The sequence below is a fragment of the Carassius carassius genome, chromosome 50, assembly GCF_963082965.1.
Source record: "Carassius carassius chromosome 50, fCarCar2.1, whole genome shotgun sequence".
Taxonomy (NCBI): domain Eukaryota; kingdom Metazoa; phylum Chordata; class Actinopteri; order Cypriniformes; family Cyprinidae; genus Carassius; species Carassius carassius.
In genome coordinates this window covers 1701399-1724681 of record NC_081804.1, presented here as the reverse complement: position 1 = coordinate 1724681, position 23283 = coordinate 1701399, and the positions used below count along the sequence as shown (strand labels likewise).

The 23283-nt window shown below is 36.1% G+C and overlaps 1 protein-coding gene across 1 annotated transcript in view; it reads left to right on the top strand.

The window, feature by feature from the left end:
- LOC132133358 (synaptotagmin-7-like) overlaps nt 1-23283 on the top strand; it is a 108852-nt gene that overhangs the window by 55965 nt on the left and 29604 nt on the right. The window contains exon 3 of the mRNA XM_059546144.1: nt 9692-9771. Coding sequence (XP_059402127.1) covers nt 9692-9771 — 80 coding nt within the window. The remainder of the gene's footprint in view (nt 1-9691; nt 9772-23283) is intronic.

Below are 23283 nucleotides of genomic sequence, written 5' to 3'. Positions count from 1 at the left end.
GTCCACCATGAGTATTGTGTGAGGCTAGAATCATAGGGTCATCTTCTGTTATTGCAGTCAGATGCAGTTATGTAGCACACACTTCATTTTGCTGTAGGATTTCCAATTATAATTGATTATTTTAAAAACTAGAGTGCGTAATAACTGGTACTAAGTTAAATGGGAATGTAACAAGTCACTTTTTCTAGGTATAATAGTCCTAACTGATCTTGAAAGTAGTGTACTATGCTGATCATATACTGTATATGCAATACTGTTTTTAAAAATATTGTACAAAACAGTAAGCATTATGTAATAAATATTTTTACTGTTTGATACATATTGTTTCATACATGCACATTCAATCAAAGGAATACACAGATGATACAGTATGTTTGAAATGGAAAGCTAGCTTGAGCACTGCATCTATCTATTTTATGCAAATGCATTATAAAAATGGAATGGACAGTTTTTATAAATTTACATTTATTCATTTGGCAGATGCTTTTATCCAAAGCGACTTACAGTTGAGGAATACTACAAGTGATGTATCATTAAATGGCAATAAACACGAGAAGTGTTCGTTATACAAGGTTTCGGTCATCGTTCAAAATACTAAGAAGCTAGGACAGGAGGATAATAAGTGAACAGAAAATGTAAAGGCTTAGATTTTTTTTGATATGGATTTTGACATATCGTATATATCGATATTGTTTATATTTAATTCTGATTCCGCCACTTTGCTTGTTTGCCTTCTCTGTGCTGTGCTCGCCCCCGCCTCCTTGATTTTGTTCCCCCTCCCCTCGCGTGTTGTCTCATTAAACATGGTGGCGTCCTCAACCAGACCGGAGGCTGCAGTACTAGTATCAAAAAAAGACAACTGGCTCCATTATATGGAGATACTTCGGGTTTAAGGCGTCGGGCGAACAGCAGGCAGATGTCTACTGTAGGGCCCTATGATTTCCGCGATGCAGAAAACGCGGACGGAATCGCGGAATTCAGTCATAAAAAACGGAATTTACAGTTTAACGTGGAATGTCACGGAATTTGTCAAATTGTAAATGAATTTATCAAAAGTAGGTCATTGCACTCACATCAAATCGCGATATGAATATCTGTAAATATTAGGCCGGAAAAGTCTATTTAAATATGAATCCTGCGTGTCTGTGTTAATGAATGGAGCAGAAGCGCTTCTTCGTTTTATTACACACTCGGAAGCGCGCGTGACGCTCGCGTTGATTTCAGCTTCTGTCCTCTCATTAAATGAGGATGTGAACACATGAGGAACATCTCCAGAACTGCACTGAGAGTCACTCCATGAGCATCTGACCGTTTGATTTGAGTAAAACTAGCGTCATATCACAGCATAGACTGTAGTATCACATACACAGAACTGTAACGGTAAACCCGTCAAAATAAAAGAATATGCCAGAAATCTATTACTAGCCTATTATTCAGCAAAATGTTCATAGCCTACTACTACTACTATTAAAATGAATAGTAGTCTAGTAATCTTCCATGTATTATTTTTCATAGTAAATCCCCTTTGTTTACCAAAAAAATTAAGTTTGCTTAATTTTCAATAATTAAAAGGTAAATTAAATGAATGTTTTATGCCTTCATTTGATAACCAGAAAAATGTGAATACACAGAATTTCAGAGGGGAAAAACATTTCACATAAGGCTGTCTTAAGAAAATAATTTAACAAATTAAGTTGTTTTTATGCATTTAAATAATTACACCTGCTTAAACACAGAATTAGATAACAATAAAACATATGGTGAAGAAAAAAATAAAACATTTCATAGGGTAATATTTGGCACATTTGTTTTTAAAGTCGTTTTTGGGGGGGTTATTTTTTCTGTAAAGATATTGAGATATATATCGTATATCGAGATATAGCAAAATATATCGAGATATATTTTTTGCTCCATATCGCCCAGCACTATCTTGTAACATATCCATACAGTGTCGAACACACTGCATACTCCACTTAAACAGTGTGTATTATCTGACACCCAATGTGCCCTGAGCTCTGCCTCTCTCTCCTCACAGCGCTCGTTAAGGCCTGATTGGTGCTTTGCTCTGACTAGCTACTGTTCAATCAATTGCTTCTTCCAGCAGTTGATGATAAATTGTGTGTATGAAGTCAGCTGAGTGTGAGTGTGTTGCTGGATGATTGTTATTGAGTCATTTATGTGCTATTAGGTTGACTGAAGTTGACATCAACACAAGCAAACGTCTCTCTCTCTCGCTTTATTCAAATGAAGTACATTAGAGCTCTATTTAAAACAACATTATATTATTATTTGTAAGGAATGTTCAGTAAACCTTCGGCTTAACGTTATGTTAAATCTTAGAACAGTTTAATGTTCTAACAATTATGTTAAACTGTTCTTATGGTGTCCTAACAAAACTTTAAGCTGAGCATGAATATTGCATGTTTTATTAAGACAACACACACACATGTGTTTAGTTGTCATTTGACTTCTTTACATGCTTCTCATTATGTTTAATTCAGCATGTGGCTCGTAACTAGATGTATCTGCATTTTGAATGTAGTTTCTGAACTCACAGGTGCTTAACTGTAAATCTTTGTGCTGATCTCAGATCTGTATAGCTAAACAATTTATTTCAATTTCAGCAAACAGCTGAAGTCTTTTATACAGCTGAAGTGCTCTGAACAGTCTCTGACACTGTTTTCTCAGGATATCATGAACTTGAAGAACAGATAAATTTACAGCTCTTGAAAAGCAAACAGCAGCCTTCGGAAAAGTACCATAGAGATTTTCTTTTCTTTTCTTTTTAATATCTAAATATATATATATTCATATTTCATTTTATAATTTATAATAAGTATTTGTTTTAATGTAATTTAATTATATTATTTAGAATTATATTTTATTTTTTATGAAGTAATTTTTTTAGCTTAGTTTACATGTCAGAAATTTTATATTTTATTTATATTATTTTTTATTATTCAATCATTGTTATATTATTTTTAATAATTTATTTCACAATTTATTTTATTAAATTTTTTCATAGAACATAAATCTTTGGTTTATTTAATTTTATTCTATTGTATGTAATTGTTAATATTGTAAATATAAAATTAATATAATTGTAAATATAAAATAATTGTTAATTATTTTTAAGTAATGTTTTTATATTTTATACATATTTCATGCATATTTTTATATAATTAATATATATAGTTAGTGATTTATAATTTTTTTTATTTTATTTATATAAAGTTTTTTCATTAAAATGTATAGATTTGATATAGATTTGTATAGTTTTTTTTTTCTTCTTTTTATTCTGTATTAGAAAGTACATTTATTTATTTATTTATTTATTTTTGGTCACCAATTTTATTTTGTGGTGTCTATATTAATGGTTTGGCAACGCTGTATACTGTCACTCCAATAAAGAACAATACTATAAAGTTAAAATGCACGCTTGAAGCCCAAGTCAGAGAGAGATGAATAAAGTTGGAGGAGACACATAATAGAAGAAACTGAGAATATATGAAGATACATGACAGCTCTGTCCTCTTGAGCAGACTGAGAGAGAGAGAGAGAGAGAGAAGTGTGTTTGTGTCTGTGGCCGCAGTGTGTCTGTTGGACTGAAGCTCTTTCTGAGCTCTTTGCCTGCAGTCATGTGTGTGTAGCAGCATTTGCATGTGTGTCTTTGCTCAGAGCTAGTCATGCTACTGAATGCACATTTCTGACTCTCTGCTTCTCCATTCTCGACACACACACACGCACACACACACACACACACACACACAGACCCGCGGGGATCGCTGTCACTCATTCCCCCTCCGAGCTTCACAGTTGGCGATCTGTCGCTTCCTCCACTCGTCTCAATCATCAGCGGCGTCCTCTCCTCCCTCTCTTTCATCCCCACTTCTCTCTCAGACCCCTCCTCCTCCCACACTCTTCCTCTCTCTCGCTCCGTTTAGTTTCGCTCTCATCTCTCTCTCTGTGAAAATTTCATGATACAGATGATGACAGATGAGTTTCCAGCTTTTTCTTGTTTGTCAAAAACTGCTACTACTTACCTAGAAACTGCAACCTGTAAGTACCCAGTGTGTGTGTGTGTGTGTGTGTGTGTGAGTGTTTTCAATCTCAGATATTTACAAATCACACACTATTCTCAGGCGAACGTGTCGTGTGTTGAAAGTAGTTGCGTTTGCATGCATGAACAAATGCAGGCTTGGCTGCGTATCAGGGACATGCTACATGTTCTTCAGCAGTGATTTTTCAAGATATTATGATATTTCAGAAACTTTTTGAATCAAATTTCTAATATGATTTACTTTTCAGAGAATATATGCATCTTAAATTATTTTTGCAAGTATTTTTTCTTGTTTTAAGCATTATTTGCTTAACTATTATTATTTGTTTTTGCAATATATAAGGAGCGTGTATGAATTTGAATATTAATTCAGTCTTTGAGGGTGTTCTCATACATGTTTAGGGTTTTTTGATTGCTAAACATCATGTTCTTCAGCTGTATTTTTGTCTGGTTTTGTATCTTTTAAAGCATATTTACTTGAAACTCAATTGCATAAGATATTAAGAGATTTCAGAGAATTTTACCTATTTGTAAAAATATTTTGTTAATATTTAAAAATAATTTTTAGTATAATTGCATTTATACTTCAGGGAAATATATGCATTTTACATTATTTTTAATTTTGTATATAATTAAAACATTATTATTTTAATACCAAAATTGCTAATATTTTCTTAGTTTTAATAATTAATTAATTTATATATATATATATATATATATATATATATATATATATATATGTTTTGCATTTTTTAAAAGCATATTTACTTGAAGCTCAGTTGCGTAAGATATTAACATATTTCATATATATATATATATATTTTTTTACTTTTTGTATTTTTAAATATATATTTATTAAATCATTCAATTTAATTTTTAGAGAAATGTATGCATCTTAAATTGTTATATATATATAAATAATCCTTTTTTTATTACTTTCAGTACCAAAATTGCAAATATTTATAACCATTTAAATTAAAATAAGCATTATTTTAATTTAAATGTATTTTTTATTTGCAGAATATATAAGCAACATGCATGTGTTTGAATATTTAATCAGTCTTTGAGGGCATCTCAAAAATCATGTCGTACATGTTTAGTGCTTTAATGTCTTATCATGCATTTCTGTGTCGCTCTTACATGCTGCTTAAAGGCCCATTTTTAATTAGCATATTGTTTTTAGTGTGGTTTAAATTGCTAATTAGTATTTTGCCTCAAGGTGAATCACAGAGTATTACCTTTATAGAGAAGTACCATGGTTTTAGCATGTTCTTCGGACATTGATGGTAAACCTACTGTATTTAAATACCACATTAGTTTATTATAAAGCTGAAAGTGAGGAATGAAAGATAGAGACATGCTACATATAAGCAATAACATGTATGTCTGTATTTGGCACGTGTACTCAGTCTTCTAGGGCATGTCGTGGTACACGCATCACGGCTAATAACGTGTTTGTAAGTGGCTCTGAACATGTCAGTGCATGTCCTGGATGTGTCTTTAGTGTCTCTTTTAATTGGTTTATTGATCCATGTGCTCTAAGTTGAGTGTTGGATTCTGTTTGAAGGTGAACTTGTGTTACTGTGGTGTTGAGATAATTGATAGCATGATGCTTATGCTTTATAATGGGATTCTCTGAAGATCCATGGACTGCAATGGAAAATAAAACGCTGGAACGAAAAGCTCGAGTTTTTATTTGGCTAAAAAGTTTGTAAGGTTAAATAAAACAAAACAAAGACAGTCATTGCTTCTCTCAAAAATTAACAAAATGTTTGATTCTCATAGCTGTGAGACAGGGCTTTTATTCCTACAGACACAATTATGTGTGTTCTGATTTTTTCCATTCATTTTTTTATGAGCATCCAGTCTTCTACTCCTCATATATTCTCTAGGGTTAGTCAGTAGTAATCATAATGTGTGTGTGTGTGTGTGTGTGTGTGTGTGTCGCTGCTGTCCCCTCCGGGGACTGACTCATGTGTGTGTAGTTGTGTGTGCTCTGCACATCTGGGTGATTCTTCGACTGTCCTTTTATGTTTAAATCAGTGTATCAGACTGAGATGTGACGATGAGAGTCGACGGAGATGTTTGGAAGATGAACATCTCGCTGCAAAATCCTGCTAACACCAGCTTTTCATTACCGTTAGCTTTACATTATGTGGTCAGGATGGTTGATCAGAAGGACTAACTCAAGATGGTCAAAGATGGTTAGAGTTGGTAGACCAGCTTGGATCAGCAAGAAGACGTCTTTAAAGTCAACACGAAGAGGTGCAAGATGTGTAAATATTATACAATTTAATAAATTATAAAAAAAATGTAAACATTATATAAAAAAGATCACATATAAACTATTTTATTATAAAAACCAAGTAAATAATAGTAATAAAATAAATGCTACAAAATATATTTATTATAGAATTTATATTATTATTTATTATATATGACATTGTTTTTATAGTATTATTATTATTATTGTTATATAAAAAGTAGTATTCAATAAAACATTTTTTTAATTAAGTCTTATTTTCACCAAGGCTGTATTTGTTTGATCAAATATCTATATACATATTTTTTTATAATTATTTTTATTATAATATTTTCTGTGGAAACTGTAATACATTTTTTATTCTGGATTCTTTAATGCACAGAAAATCTCTTTCTCAACATAATAAATACATTTACTGCCAATTTCAATCCATTTAATTATTCCTTGCTGAAGAATAAGAAAAGTATTAATTTCTTAAAAATAATTTTTCACTTTTTAAAATATTCAGTAATGTTCTGTATATACAGAATATAAAAAAAACTGAATTGGCTTTGATTTTGTAAATAATGGATTTTGACAAAAAAAAAAAGTTTCAATTATGTAATAATGTATTTAAATGGTTATTATTAAAACAAAGTACAATTATGAAATTTTCATATTTTTTTTACATTTTAATTAGAATTTCTATCTTTTTTTTTTTTTTTTTTACAAAAATTAAATATGTCAGATATAAATTAGTATTGAAACAAAGCAAGATAATGAAACTACTATAAAAATATTTTAAATAATGATGAATTGGTACACATTTTATAGTTATATTCAGTGAGGTGCAATGCAAGATGGGACTTTTATTTGTTTGTTTGTTGCATCCAGAAAAAGACCAAAAGCTCAGTGAATTCAGAGTTTGTCCTTGCTCAGGGAGTTTCCTGTAGCCTCGCAGCCCTCGACCAATCGCTGACCACGATTAGGCAGCGTGTCAAGCTCCTGTCCCTTCGCTGCACGCTCCTCTTGGCCAGCGCTAATGATACCCCTGACCTCTGACCCCATGATCTGCCCCGTGCCTCCGGCAACATCCGCAGAGACGAGCAGAACAAGCCGAACTAGAGCCAGAACCCCAGTCATCTCCTCAGACGAAAGCCGACGGGAGCGCGGGGACGAGATGGGATGAGACAGCGAGCTCTGCTGTGGGACAGATCTCGCTTGGAGGAGTTTTAACTTCGCCAAACCTGTCACCACGTTAAACGCACAGATGGGACGAGAGGAAAATGACGGACTGTACCTGTGTTTATTTTTCAGAGCAGATTTTGTTTGTTTGTGGTTTTAAGACTTATACTTTCGTAAAAAATACCTTCGTAATTGTGTTGCATCACTATAATAGCTGTACTGCTTCTATAGGGCTGGGTGATATGGTCAAAACAATTATCACGATAAAATACTTATTATCAGTCGATATCGATAATTAACACGATACATTTCACTTTTTTTTTTTTTAGTTTAAAGGCAGAATTTTGCTCCTAAGTCAAAGTCATAGAAGCCAGTATGTTCAGTTTGGATTTAAACAACTCTTTATGAATTCTTTACACTTTTCCCATCATTTTTTCCTTATTAAAATTAATGAATTTCTTAGTAACTGCATGCTGTAATGAATGATCTTGTTTTAAATCCTGAAACGGGGTTTGTGTTGCCTGACTATGACTGAATATTGACTGTAGCTTGAGTTGACTGTTAAAAGTAGCTGTTTCAAGCTCATTTTTTGTATGGTGAAGGTAAATTATTCAGACTGTTTTGAGTTTTATTAATATTAACCATTGGTCTTCCATTGTAGCATACATTAAGGTCATGAGATTCAGAGTTAAAACCACACATATTGCACCTCAATACCATGGTAAAAATGTGGTTTCTAAAAACAGCAGTCTAAATACATTTAGTATAAATGCACAAATGCAGATGATGTTGAGATGATGAGGTGAAATATATGAGGACACACTAAACTATGTCTTGAAGTCTCATACAATAATAATGCATAACAAAGAAAGAAATGCAGAAGCCTCTCAGCATTATATGAATCTCACCCCCATACTTTTTTCCCACTTCACTTTGGTAATAACTCTCAAACTCCTCTGCTATTCATATTATCTCAGAGACCATTAGATACAAAGATACACATTAAGAAAGAAAGAAAACTCCATTTGAAATCTGCATGACGCAAAACATGCTGTTCTAGTGTCTTTTTCTTAATCAAACCTGCCGAAAACCAGTTTAAGATGAACCAGGAAAGAATAGAGAAGCTGAAATCAAATAAAACTGAAAAATAAAATAGATGAAATATTTGATATGTAATTATTATATTATATTATGTAAATAGACAAATATATATATATATATATATATATATAAAATAAAAAATGTAAATGCTACATATAAAAAAATATCTAATAAAAATGACAAATGCACATAACAAAATTTCTAAGATAAAAAAAGATCAAAATAATAGTTCAAATAAAATTCTAAATATCAATAAATAGAATAATAATTTATTAAAACAATTTAAATTCCCCGTTTGAATACTTTATGGGTAATGTTTCACTTGCAAGTAACTAAAGTAAGACAAAACTGTATCTACTTCACTGTATCTATAAAACAGTATGGAAATATCAGTAGAAGGTACATTTTCAGATATATATATATATATATATATTTTTTTTTTTAAATGTATGAATGTATTTATTTTTCATATTAAAACACATTAAATGCACATGATTTTTTATTCTGTTCGCTCTTCTTTTTGCAACTGTTTTTAATCATCACATATACACCGTAAAGTCATGTTATCTGTTGGCTGTGCTTGAGAATAAATATAAGAAGCTGTTACCATGTGGCATTTAAAACGAAATAACATGCATTATGCACTCAGGTATTATGGTGTAAATTCAGAAGTGGATGACATAACTTCTGTAACTTATAACTCAGTCTGTCTACATCTAAACCTGAATGTGGGCTGTGTCACAGATCTCCTGTATAGAGCAGAGAGGCGGACAGCACTGACGTCTATGAAGGGTTTCCACATTTTCATCTACTCCCCTGAAGACACTCTCTGTCATTCTGTCTCTCCCACATGCTCTCCGACAGCCCATGACGCTGCCGAAAGCTAAATTGGCTATTTCCATCTAAATATGAGGCTTGTGTGTGGTTTAATTACTATTGAGATGACTTAGGACCGACCATGTGATTTGAGCAATCAGAACGAAGCATCAGGGAGGAGAGCGGGAACAGCGAATAATGCGAGACGTACAGAAGTTGGAGGCGGAGCTTGTGATCAATTAGGAGACTGGGAATGAACTTCCTTTATCCTTCTCTCTGTCTTTCAGGGGAAGAGGAATAAACCAGGAGTGGAGTCCGTCAGTTCTCCCGATTCAGGAAGAGGAAGAGGAGAGAAAAAAGCCATCAAGTAGGTGCAGGGACATTTGTTTCGTTCAGAGGGGTGTTTTGTAAGATCGTTGTGTTGGAATGATGCCTGAACATCTGAAATCAGCGCTGCAATCACAATACATCGCTGTTATCTCCACAGACCACAAACACGAGTGTTTTGAACATTTCAGAAGTCGCGGTCCATCAGAGTAAGCAAGAAAGGCTCAAAAATGTGTTTAAAATTACCCAATTAACCAATGTTTTAATTCATTTAGATACTAATGTGCCTTACTTAGATGCATATAATGTAAAGACAATTCTCAGGGATGAATGCGCTGGTAAAAGTTGGTGTGATGTCTCGCCTATGTTGTGTGCTTATGATTACTTTAGATTTGAAGCTTGCAGGAGCTTGTGGAAAAGGTATTTCTAAACTGAAAATGTTTTTTTTTTAAAGCTGTTGTTGAAATTAAAACTTGATGAGATCTTTTCACCAATATCAGGTTCCTCTGAGCCTTCATCTTTCTCTCCACCCTTGATATATTTTTTTTTTAGCCAAACTTGAATGGTTTTCACCCAAAAGAGCATCTAATGTTGGTTTTATGATGTTTAATAGTGTCAAGTGTGATGATCTCTCTCTTTCTCTCCTTTATGATTTTGATCAATCTGATGAATGCACAGGTATAATCTGGCTGGTTTCTGCTCTGCTGCTTTATGGATGCATTAGCTCTGTTTTTATTTCCCTTTTTGCTCATAACACTGTCTTTACACTATGGCGTATTCTCCTCCTCTTCCTTTTTTAACCACTTCTTGTCCCGGATAAGGAGACGCCTGGAGACTGGCTGTGTGTAGACTGATGGAGGAAATGGATGGCTGATGCTCTACTGACATGTATGTGTGTCTCTTCAGTGATTTAGACAGAGACTTTTGGAATAACAATGACAGCAGTTCAGTACAGCAGCGCTGGAGCTCATACCCGCCCAAGGAGTTTGTACTAAACATTTCTCCCTATGCCCCTTACGGAGATCCACGCCTCACACTCAAGTGAGTAAGAGACACAACGCCCTGATCCACAGCTCATAGCAAACCCTCAGCAGTCACACCCTCCATCTGTGTTACCAGACCTTTAACTAGCAACACTAAGTCTGCTCTGCTGTATTTGTTACTATTCAATTGTTTGCTTTGTTTTTTACGTGCCGGTTATATGCAAAAGCCAGAATAGGTTCTCCTGAAAATGCTTCATATGGTCTATAACATGAATATCGCATTTTAGTTTTGTTTTCAGAAATGAATGAGAAGCAAATTAAAAACTATACATCGTTGTTTTTGTGGTTTGCAGTGTTAGAGCTCATCCGTTAGCATCTAATTATGTTTTGGTGTGCAGTGAGTTATAGATAAATATACTTATTTTTATATGAATTATTAAGCATTAATTAGATAGAATAATATATTTTATAGATATTTAAATATTATATTTTTCCTTAAATCTAATTATATTTTAAGCTATAATATATTAAAATGTATTATTTATTATGTTTATTAAACGTATACATTACATATATATGTATATATATACAGATTAACCTATTACAGTATTTATTAAAATGTTGAAGTTACTTTGACTTTTTTTTATATTTTCCATTTTCATTTTAATTTTAGTTCGCTATGTGCTATTGTCATTTGATACATTTTTATTTCTATTTAGTTAGTGATTTTAGTACTTAATTTTGTTTTATATTTCATATGTTTTATTTATTTATTATAATTTCCTTCACATATTTATTTGGATATTGTTTAAGTTAAAGTTTTCATCGAGTATTTATATCTAATTTTTATTTCAGCTTTATCTCAGTTAACATAAATGATTTTTAATTGTTTGAATAGTATCGGCTCCCCTAGTGACACCAAATGGAATTACAATCAGTTTATTTATTTGTGCGGCGTCGCTCGTATTGCGGAAATTGCACACTTCGTGTTTCAGCTCGTAATATGAATGAAAGTCATTATGCAGATTTTATTCTTTAATGCCAGATTGACGTTTTGTACACTCTGCCGGACTGAAGGGACATTATTAATGTATTGCACGGTTATAGCCAGATATATAAATTCCACACCAGATGTGATATTCCTCTTCAAATCTATTTAGTTTTATCAAAAGTGCAAAAATTGGACATTAAAGGTCCCTCACTCCCTACAGCCCTGCTTTCTCTTCTTAGCTTATTCCCTTAACCCTTTCACCCCACCCCCCATGGGGTGTTATCACCCTTCAGCAAACAGCAACAATAACAGTAAACAAACAAACAAAAACTGCATCAGTGTTGTGTATCCCTCCTTGCTGTTGAGGGTTGACCGTTACAGTCTGATTGTGGTGTGGTCACCCACGTTTCACCTTGTTTTGAGACACTGTTGTTTTGGCTCTGTGCTCTCTGCCTCTCACCTTCCTCGGGCTCAATGTGTCCCTCTAGGTGTCCTGATTCTTCCAGCCTCTGTTTGGCAGCGGTAAACCCTCGCCGGCCTAATCCAGACAGGTTTCGCCCACCGCTTCCCATAAAGAGCCAAAGGGTTTAAACACGCTTGTCCATCAAAGCATCCAGCAGCAGATGCACAGAGGGGGTCAGATGGGGCGGCCGGTCCAGAAAATGAAAAATTTAATTAACATGTTAGCTGCGGAGGCTCAGGTGATTCAATTTTCCCGGCTCTCGACCGGTGAGCACCTGCTGGATTAAACGGCGTGGGGCGTTTGCAGACCGCTGCACTGAAGCTCTGCTATTTGAGACTATTTTGAGGCCACAGATTGAAACAAAACCGACCTGGAACAGCCAATTTGTCACACATGTAGTCTAGCATGCAGCATTTAATCTTGATTTATCCTTTAGAGCATCAATATGTCTTTATATCTCTATATTATATCACAATTATATTGTGATCCTTTTTGTAACAATAAGTTGATTGTATTTCGGGATGCACAATATATTTTGGCTAATATTAGAGATTTAACAAATATATGTTTTTGTATTATAAATTAAAATTTCAATATTTATTATTAGCTGCTTTTGTATATTTAATTGTGCAAACTCATTTCACCTTTTTTAATTTGTCTTCATTGTCTAACATTATTAATTACACTAATAATTTAGTAATTAAAATCTAATCTCTAGCAAATCTTAAAATTAATAAGCATTTTTCTTACTGTACATAATAATGTTGCGATGCATACATTTACTTGTAGCATTTAAAACAGTCGATTATAATTATACAAATTAATATAGGGACATAACATGAAAATAAATATTGTGATATTGTTATCTGCCAAAAGGTGCCTCCCTGGTAAATATCTAAATTATTGTTGTTATTATTACTACCATCATCATCTTTGTTAGTTGTTGACCATAACGCAAAAATAATTATTGGTTTATCGGTATCAGATAAAAAACATTATTTTTATATTTATATTTGTATATATATATATATATATATATATATATATATATATATATATACATACACACTGTATGTTATTATTATTATTATTACTAAATATTACTATATATGTGTTTTTATTTTAAGTGTGAAATCAGATCCCTCACCTTGGTTTTGTGGCAATCTGCGCCTCCCAGCTTTGTCAGTTAAACTCGTTTTGCTGTCCCTCTGTCGTTTTTTTTGTTGGTGTTGATGTTGCATTGTGTGTGTTTGAGCAGTGCAGCAGTGTTATAGATCTCTTAATAACTGCATGATGACTTTCACCAGGTTTACAAACCGGTCACCATGATTATAAATATTGATGGCAGAAGTAACCCTTGTCGAATTGTATGTGTCTGTGTGAAGTCTGCGACATCTCTGGGTGTCATTGATGCGAAGCACATCACTGGGAGAACAAATGTGGTTATTTAAGTCCATTTGTACACCAAAAACACCAAGTTATTATTCACTTATTAGTGGCAGAAGCTGCTTTAGATGTTTAAAATTTTCTTCACACTAAGAAAACAATTGCTCTTAGTTTCTTCTATGGCTTTTTTTTTAAACATACTTTTGGAGCCAATATTTTTAAGAGTGTATAGTGGGAAAACTTTCTTTAGATGCTTAAAATGTTCAAAAATGGCTCTTCTCCACTCTTAAAAATAAAGGTTCCAAAAGTGTTTGTATTCCACAGAAAAAAATATTCCATGTTCCATGGATGTTAAAGGCTCTTCACGGAACCTTCTTTATTGGCTTCTATGGTTTCATGCAGAACCTTTAACATCTATCCAACGATTCCATTGCACAAAGCTTCTTCAGATTATTAATAAAAATTGTTCTTTTAAAAACTGTTCACTTAAATGTTCTTTACATTATGAAAAATAAACAGTTTTGGAATCTCTATTTATAAGAGTGATTGAGAAATGATAAAACGAGGCTCTGTTGCGCCCCCTAGAGGAGAAGCTGCACTTGGTGAATCCCAGTGTTTGTAGGTAGTCGTGTAGTTCGCTGTGAGGTCACACATGCAACACTCTCATGGGAGAAAGGATTGTGATTTATCCAAACCTGTAACCATTTCTTCTCTCCCAATGTTTGTCTTTTTCCTTTTCTCTCGTTCCTTCTGGCTCTCTTTCTGGCGGCTCCCTCAGTGGGACGGTGCCCAGGGGCCAGAAAGGGGCCATGGGGGGTGGATTGGGGGACGGAGGGGGGCCGTCACGCAGCGACAGCGTGAGGAGCATGATGACGGGAGGCATTAAAGCCGGCAGATGGCAGACGGTACAAAGCCGCCTGCATTCAGGAGACTTCAAGAACGGCAAGTGAGTCGAGCCCACAGGGGACAAGAAAGAGAGATGTGATGTGTGTGTGTGTGAGAGATGTTTAAGAAAGTAAAAAATGCCTTTGTGTGGGTCTGCGCTGTGCTGAGATTTCAGGCCGCCCTGCAGTCTAATAATAGCAGGATCCGTACGTCTGACTCACACACACTTAGAAACACTCAAAAGCGGCGATAGCTCATTTCAGTCCATTATAAAACACAGCAGCCACAGCAATGACTCAAAAGGCGGCATAACTGGTGATATCATGCACCTGATTCAGTCTGCAAATACGATATGAGATGGATAATAAATATAATCTGAAAGCCGAAGGGTCTTGTATCGGCCTAAAGGGGGTTATTTTGCGATAAAGACCGGCTGACTGAACAATCTGGCGTATTATACAGCAAACAAATGGACAGGAAATATCAATATTTTATTGAGTTTTAAGAAGATATTCATATTTTCTCAGCAGTTTTCATAATAATAAATGTTTCTGTGACACTGAATACTGTAAAATTCAGAAATTTATGACATTTTACAGTATATTACAATAGAAAACAGTTATTTTAAATATATCTGTATATGTTAGATTTAAGTAATATTTCACAATATTACGTTTGTTTGGTTGTTTGTTTTTTTGATGAAATAAATGCAGCCTTGGTGAGCAGAAGAGAAAGTTTAGGTTCATGTGCTCTGTTCACAATTCGGTCAGCTCCTGATGGTGTATTTTGAAGTAAAATTGGCTGCAAATAGCATGCCATCTTGATATTGTAGTATTTTGGAAGGAGTAAGAATCTACATTATGATACTTGAAGCTAACATCCATCATAAGCACAGTATATTCGACTGCTGAAAGTCCCATGTTACTACAATTGAGAGTTAATCAGAATCAAGTATTCCAGTAAGCTGTAATAAACTGATGAGAAAATGTTATGTTGCAATGACAGATTTCCATAATTTGAGTTTCTGAACATCAGATTTTTCAGAGCTGTCAGCACATGGTTAAAGTTTTATAGAAGCCGTTTCAGTGACATGAGTGATAGCTGGAGGATATTAAACACAAATTTTCCATCTTTAATCGCTGGCAAGTGAAACCGTGTCGCACAAAATATTAATGCACTAAACGTCCTATAAATGTGCTTAATATCTCAGTGAATCGTAATCTGTCAGCAGTGTGAAGCAAAGGCTGGGAGTGGAGGAAATATTATAATTTTGGAGAAACCAGACAGTTTTATTTCAGTGTGACAACGTGACAAAATAAAGCTGTGGCCCTTTCCCAAATGATCCACTCATGCTGACTTTTGCATGTGTCCATGAAGTCCACGAGACCACAGCATGTCCCTTTGTAGCAGTAGATTTGGGAGGGGTTTTATGAGCACCTGCTCATTTTCTCTTTTAAGTGAGGACAGCAAAGGCTGAGGTCGGCATTTGAGACGGCCTACATAAACAACAATCCAAAAAACATGACTGGACATAAACGGACTCAAGAAAACAACAAGGAAAACTGTGAATAAAGCTCTTACAGTGTTACTAAAACTGCATCTTTAAAGTCGAAATGAAATGCAGTATTTGGTCCATTTTTGTTTATTGTACATCTTAACACATTTATATTGTCTATTTATTGCAACGTGGTCTTTAATGGTTTGAAAATACATTCTTTGATATTTGAAAAACATTTCATTAAGCTATGCTTAATGTATTGTAAATATATTTCACAATATATTTTTGTATATTATTGGCAATATAAATACATTTATACTGCCTACATATATTTTACAAGAAAAAAACAATTATTTTATGATTTGAAATGTATTTCTTGGCCCTTAAAGTATCATGTAATGCATTTTTTTAAAAGTTTAAAATAAATGTATTGTATATATTTATTTATTTCCATATCAGTTATTTTATCCATCATATTTGTGAAAAGGAATGTGAAAAACAGCTATTAAATAACAGAATTTAATCAATTGTGCAAAATAACACCAGCAACACACTTAGCAAGTAAGTTGGGATCATTTTGATTTCATGTTGACTATAACAAGACTAATTAATAAAACACACCAAGAGAATGAACAAATGAGACGTGAATGAGGAACCAAACCTCACAAAAGACCTCCGAAACAACCCCACCAAAGCAAAACAAAGCTAGAGCTGCAAGTGTTGCACACACATACACACAGGGGGCTCAATTTAAGTTTTCTTCACACCCTTCGCTATCACCTCCTCTCCTCCAGCACCTCTCATATTCTCTCTTTGTCTCACATCTCTCTTCTCACACTCCATCCAAACCACCAGTCCTCGTTCTTCTCTCGTTCTCTCTCAACACGCCCTCCATTTTTCTCCGTCAGTAATTGGATTCTATTTTCAGGCAGCTATATGTGTCTGTCTCTTGTGTTTGTGTCTCACACCCCCTTTTTATGGTCCCTCTCTTCCTCTTTCTATCTTTCTTGCCTACATCTTGTTCTCGACTATGCTTTTTTTGCCCCCTGGTGTCTGTCCGGCAACTACCTGATGCACTTTACTAGCTTAACCAGTTGAGCCGATACCTGTTAAGCCCCATGCCAACACATTAATGTCACCATCCATGAAATCAAATTTGGCCCTGTTTACCTAATTAATACATGCTCCTGCTTCTACTGTAAAGGATGATATATATATACTGAATAATGTTAATATTAAATAGTAGTAGTCAAATATTGTTTTAGACTACTGTTGCATGTAATTAGTATAATAAGTACATAGTATGTACACTTGGAACAGCACTGTAAAATAAAGCACTTAAGGTTTCATGTAGAAAGCATTAATTACACACTTTATGTGCATCCTTTGCATTACATGGCAGATCCATTAAAAATATCTTCTGTGAAGTGAAAGTGAGAAATTCTCAAATGTGTCTGTGGTTTTGCGACCAAAATCACTTGTGCGTCACATTTTTTTGAAGACAGGTTTTTCTCATTAAATATCCTGTTTCACATAAAAGCATGTCACATTACAGAATTAAAATGGGATGTGAATGCCTTTTCATGCTGATTTTAATATCAGGATGGTTTTCCTCCACTGGAGCAAGTTTATGTATGTCCCATAAACTGTGTTCTAAATTCAGCTTAAAAAACTTTAAAACGTGGTAAATGACTTTACTGAAGGGCACTGTCAGAAAAAAATTAGCAAAAATGTTATCTTTAGGGGTACATCAGCTTGACACGTGTCACCTAGCTAGTACTCTAAGGTAACAGTATTAACCTATTAAGGGTTAATAAAATTCAAAGATGTCCCTGTAAGGAAGGGGTGTCAAAATCTTCCCATTGGGACCAGTTTCCTGCAGTTTAGCTCTAACTTGCACCAAGACACCTGGCTTGAGTTTCTAGTATGCTTTGACAGTGGCCCTCCAGGAGCGGTACCCTGCTTTAAGAATACTGCTCCAGTGACAAGTTGTTGTACCCTAAAGTTAAAATTTTTGCACATTTTGTCTGAGATATTGGGTTTGCTGGGATTGGATAGAATAGCCAGGGAGTGTTTACAGGAATCATATTTGCAGCTCAGGTGAAACTCTTAGTGAAGTTTCCGAGGTGAATTTGACACAGTTTTGAGATCAGATTGAAACAGGGCTAATGAGAGAAACAGAGGGATGTAATCGCGAAGGGAGGGGAGGAGAGGACAAAAGAATGACGGATGAGCCAGAGTAGTTGGTTGGCTGCTGAGCGGACACAGGGGACCGTGGTGTTACTTAAAATGAGAGTCGCAAGTAACCACGGGCAAAGTTAAGAGAAGAAAGGGAGGAGAAGGATGCGTGAAGATTAGATAGAGATGGGAGGCTCTCAACAGACCAAAAAACAGTCTCCTGGAAGAACCGGTGGTGGGCGACTGACGCCACACACACCGCGGCACACACATGCGCACGGTCGTTCAGGGCAGACCCGACACACACCACGATCCAGTCTTACACGCACAGGAGTGGCCCGCAAACAGGCCGCACATTCCTCCCAGACGCATACGCATGCTCACCGCTCGCCGTCGGCTCAAGGCAGGCTCGCTCGGACCGGGAACGGACATGCGCACGCACATTTGCAGGCTCATGCAGACCAGGGCGGCTGTGGTCTCTTCTGTTACCTGTGTTACATTGGCTACTGCCTCTGTTTGATGCTTCTCTCGTTTTTTCTCCTTCTTCTTCTCTCCCCACCTACATCTCACCCTCCTCCTGCACCTCTGCCCCCTTCTACTTCTGACGACACCATCTTTTCCTCTCTGGCTGTTTCGTTCTGCCCCCATCCTTTCCTGAACCTCTCGTTCTCCTCTATGGCTCCATTATCTCCTCTCCTGTCTTCGTCCGACTCCCTGACTCTTGTACACCCGGATTCAAAACTCTTTCCTTTCAACCTGTCGTCTCCTCTTTCTCCATGCCCATCTGTGTCCCCTGCTCCTCCTCTGACCCCTTCCAAATCCTCCTCGGATCCTTCTTCTCGTCCCCGCTCCCCTTTTCTTCTTGTCCCACCTTCTCTCTTCCTCCTTCCTCGCCCCTCACTCTGTCGCTCCCGCCCTTCTTCGTCTCGCTCCTTGCCCTCCCTTCTGCTCTGCCCACACAGTTTGTCTGACCATGCCCTCTCCTCGGACGAGACTTTGGATAACATCCCATCAACAGGGGCGACACCTCGGCCCCGCACATTGCTGCGTCAGCAGAGCCTCCAGCAACCATTGATCCATGCTCCGGCGCCAAGTTTGACCAGTAGGCCACCCATTTCCCAGAGTCTGGGTCAGTTGCACACCCAGCCAGGTTGCGGAGGGGGTGGAGGGGCGGAGCCTGGGGGAGGAGGCGGGGCTAGCTCAAGGAACTCCAGGGGCGGACTGACAGGTGGCGGAGCTTCATGCTATAAGTCGGGAGTTTCCGGGGGGCGGGCCTCTCGTGGGAATGCTGGCAGCGTGGATCACATGATGGGTCAGATAAAGAGACGAGGCCTGGATGTTAAATCCTTCCTGTAAGTGCATTCCTGTGTGGGTGTGTCTTGTGCATTCTTTTTGTCGAGTATTTGCATGCATTCCTAACTTTTATTCCTAACAGCTTGCACTGTTTTCCAAATCTGTTTTATTTTTATGCTGTTTTCCAAATCTTTTAAAGCAAAATTATAACTTTGTGTCTGGAGCAGGCCAAATATACGTAGGTCAAAGGTTTGCCACAACTCTAAAATTTAATTTGTATTCTTGAATTCAAATATACCATATCAAGACATGTCTCACAGATTTCATACAATAAAATAAATTTTAGTCCGTTCTTTGTATAGAGACTTCATATATAGCACACAAGTCGTATGGACTACTTTTATGTTGCTTTTTGTCCTTTTCAAAGCTCAAAAGTGTGCATCGTCATTCATTTATATTGGAAAAGGAAAAGAACAATGATAAATCATAATTCTTCAAAACATCTTACTTTGTATTCCACAAAATAAATCATTAATTTTTTGGGTGAACCTAAAGGTAAAATTCTTTTCACATTTTTATGAGAGCTTGTGCATTATTTGAGAAATAACTCATTCTCTGGGATTCCTTATAAATACTAGCCCTGCTTTAGTATTGGTAATAATAGAGATAATACAAGTGTAAATCTCCCAGAGTTCAGCTGAAAACGATCGGCGTGCCTCTTCTTGTTTGTCCTTGCCTCTGTTCATGCACCTCTGTCTCTCTTTCTCTACACCTGTCCGTCTCCAGACCGTCGTTCATTCTGTCACACTATATTTCAGCCCTGCAGCAGAATATCTCCCCATTTCCCTCATCACTCTGCACTGATCTGATGTTTTGTGATGTTCTGTTTTATATGGCTCAATATTGCTTTGTGTGAACCAGCCCCAGCTGGTTTAAATATGTCACATTTTAGGACCTCAGGGGACCGCTGGAGATATGGTACCAGGACTAATTTTATATATGTGTGTCAGCACATATATAGTTTTTGTTTGGGCATGTGTTTGCCTATGCGTGTGTTCATGAATGTTTAATGTGTTTCTTCTGCGTTTAAAGGGACAGTTAACTCCAAAATTATAATTCAGTTTTTTCATGTACTGTAATTCCAAAATTTTTCAAACTTCTTTCACAACACCATAAAAGTAGTCCATACAACTTCTACACTACATTCAATGTCTTCTGAAGTCATATCAAAACTTCTAAAGACTTGAAATATTGTGGATTACTTCTTTTAGGGTGCTTTTTTGTAGTTTTCGAAGATTTATAGGTCACTGTATGACTTCATTTTATGGAAAAGAAGCTCACTGATATTCTGATTTTGTGTTTAATGGAGGAAAAAAACATCATATGGGGTTTAGAATGACATGAAAGTGAGTAAATTTATTTATGCATTTAGCAGACGCTTTTATCCAAAGCGACTTACACTGCATTCAGGCTATCAATTTTTACCTATCATGTGTTCCCGGGGAATCGAACCCCCAACCTTGCGCATGATAACGCAATGCTCTACGACTTGAACTACAGGCAAGATATTAATTTTTTTTGAGTCATCCACAACCATAACCTTCATTACATTTACATTTACATTTATTCATTTAGCAGACGCTTTTATACAAAACGACTTACAGATGAGGACACTGGAAGCAATCAAAAACAACAAAAAGAGCAATGATATATAAGTGCTATAACAAATCTCAGTTAGGTTAACACAGTACACATAGCATGGGATTTTAAATAATATAATAAATAAAAAGAAAAACAGATAGAATAAAAAAAGAATAGAGCAAGCTAGTGTTAGAGATCTTACACACACACACACACACACACAATTGCATAATAAATGAAAATAAAATAGAATACAAAAAGACTAGAAAGGTAGTTAGATTTTTTTAAGAATAGAATTAGAATAGTGAGTGTTAAAGTTAGAGGGTCAAATAAAGATGGAAGAGATGTGTTTTAAGCCGATTCTTGAAGATGGCTAAGGACTCAGCTGCTTGGATTGAGTTGGGGAGGTCATTCCACCAGGAGGGAACATTTAATTTAAAAGTCTGTAAAAGTGACTTTGTGCTTCTTTGGGATGGCACAATCAAGCGACGTTCACTTGCAGAACGCAAGCTTCTAGAGGGCACATAAGTCTGAAGTAACAATTTTAGGTAAATGGGTGCAGAGCCAGTGGTAGTTTTTTAGGCAAACATTAATAACTTGAATTTTATGCGAGCAGCTATTGGAAGCCAGTGCAAATTGATAAACAGAGGTGTGACGTGTATTCTTTTTGGCTCATTAAAAATTAATCTTGCTGCCGCATTCTGAATTAATTGTAAAGGTTTGATATAATTGGCTGGAAGACCTGCCAAGAGAGCATTGCAATAGTCCAGCCTGGACAGAACAAGAGCTTGAACAAGGAGTTGTACAGCATGTTCACAAAGAAAGGGCTTGATCTTCTTGATATTGAATAAAGAAAATCTGCAGGATCGGACAGTTTTAGCAATGTGGTCTGAGAAAGTCAGCTGATCATCAATCATAACTCCAAGGCTTCTAGCTGTTTTTGAAGGAGTTATGGTTGATGTGCCTAACTTGATGGTGAAATTGTGATGAAACGATGGGTTTGCTGGAATCATAAGCAGTTCTGTCTTGGCAAGGTTGAGTTGAAGGTGATGGTCCATCATCCAGGAAGAAATGTCTGTTAGACAAGCTGAGATGCGAATAGCTACCGTGGGATCATCAGGATGGAATGAGAGGTAGAGTTGAGTGTCATCAGCATAGCAGTGGTATGAAAAGCCATGTTTCTCAATGACAGAACCTAATGATGTCATGTAGACAGAGAAGAGAAGTGGTCCAAGAACTGAGCCCTGAGGCACCCCAGTAGTTACATGTTGTGACTTGGACACCTCACCTCTCCAAGATACTTAAAGAGTAGGTAACAGTAACTGAATGTGATTCAAAGGAGCTGTTGATACCCAAAGATGGTAAAGGATTAAATTTCCAATCATTAGAGATGAGCAGACCAGTACCTCCACCTCTTTCAGTCAAATGGGGGGAGTGGGAAAATAAGAAATTAATGGAGAGTGCTGCATCTGTAGCAGTGTCCTCTGGTTTGATCCAGGTCTCTGTTAGGGCCATGAGATTAAGCTTTGAATGCCTAATAATAGAAGTAATGAAATCGGCTTTGTTTACAGCAGACTGGCAATTCCAGAGACCAATAGAAAAAGAAAGTAGTGTATTCGCAGATATAGGCAAAGTGTGCAGATTGTTAAGATTGCGCTGTCTACATTGTGTTACATTCATAGCCTTCGTTACATTCATACTCCATTTATTCGAAGTCTGCAACATAATGCCCTAAAACAGCCGTGTCTTCTTGAGCGAACAGGACTGCAGACTATCAACCGACCATAGCACATAACAACTGCTTGACAGGGGCTACAGGTCTTCAAAAGGCTGGGTTTATATGACAGAGTCTCTGTAAATCTCTTTGCCTGCCACCGTGTGACCTGTGGAGGAAGGGAGGGCAGGTCTCAGCTCAAATGACAAACAATTAACGCGACTGAACATCATCTAATTTCCCAAGATTACCCACACGTGAACTCACAGCAAATCGGCATGATTGATGGATTTCATGGTTCTCAAGTGATGTAACACGGTTGAATTTGTAAGCTTGCCTCAGTTGTGAATACGCGACGTTTGGCTCTGTTGTGACGCAGTTAATTGATTTAAAATAGATGCTTTCCTGAATGGGGTCGGTGTGAGAGAAAGCCTGTAATTTTCACATTTAAGCACAGTGATTCAGTGATGAATAGCTAGGTGTCTTCACACGCTGCCAGATCAACAGCTTTTTATGACAA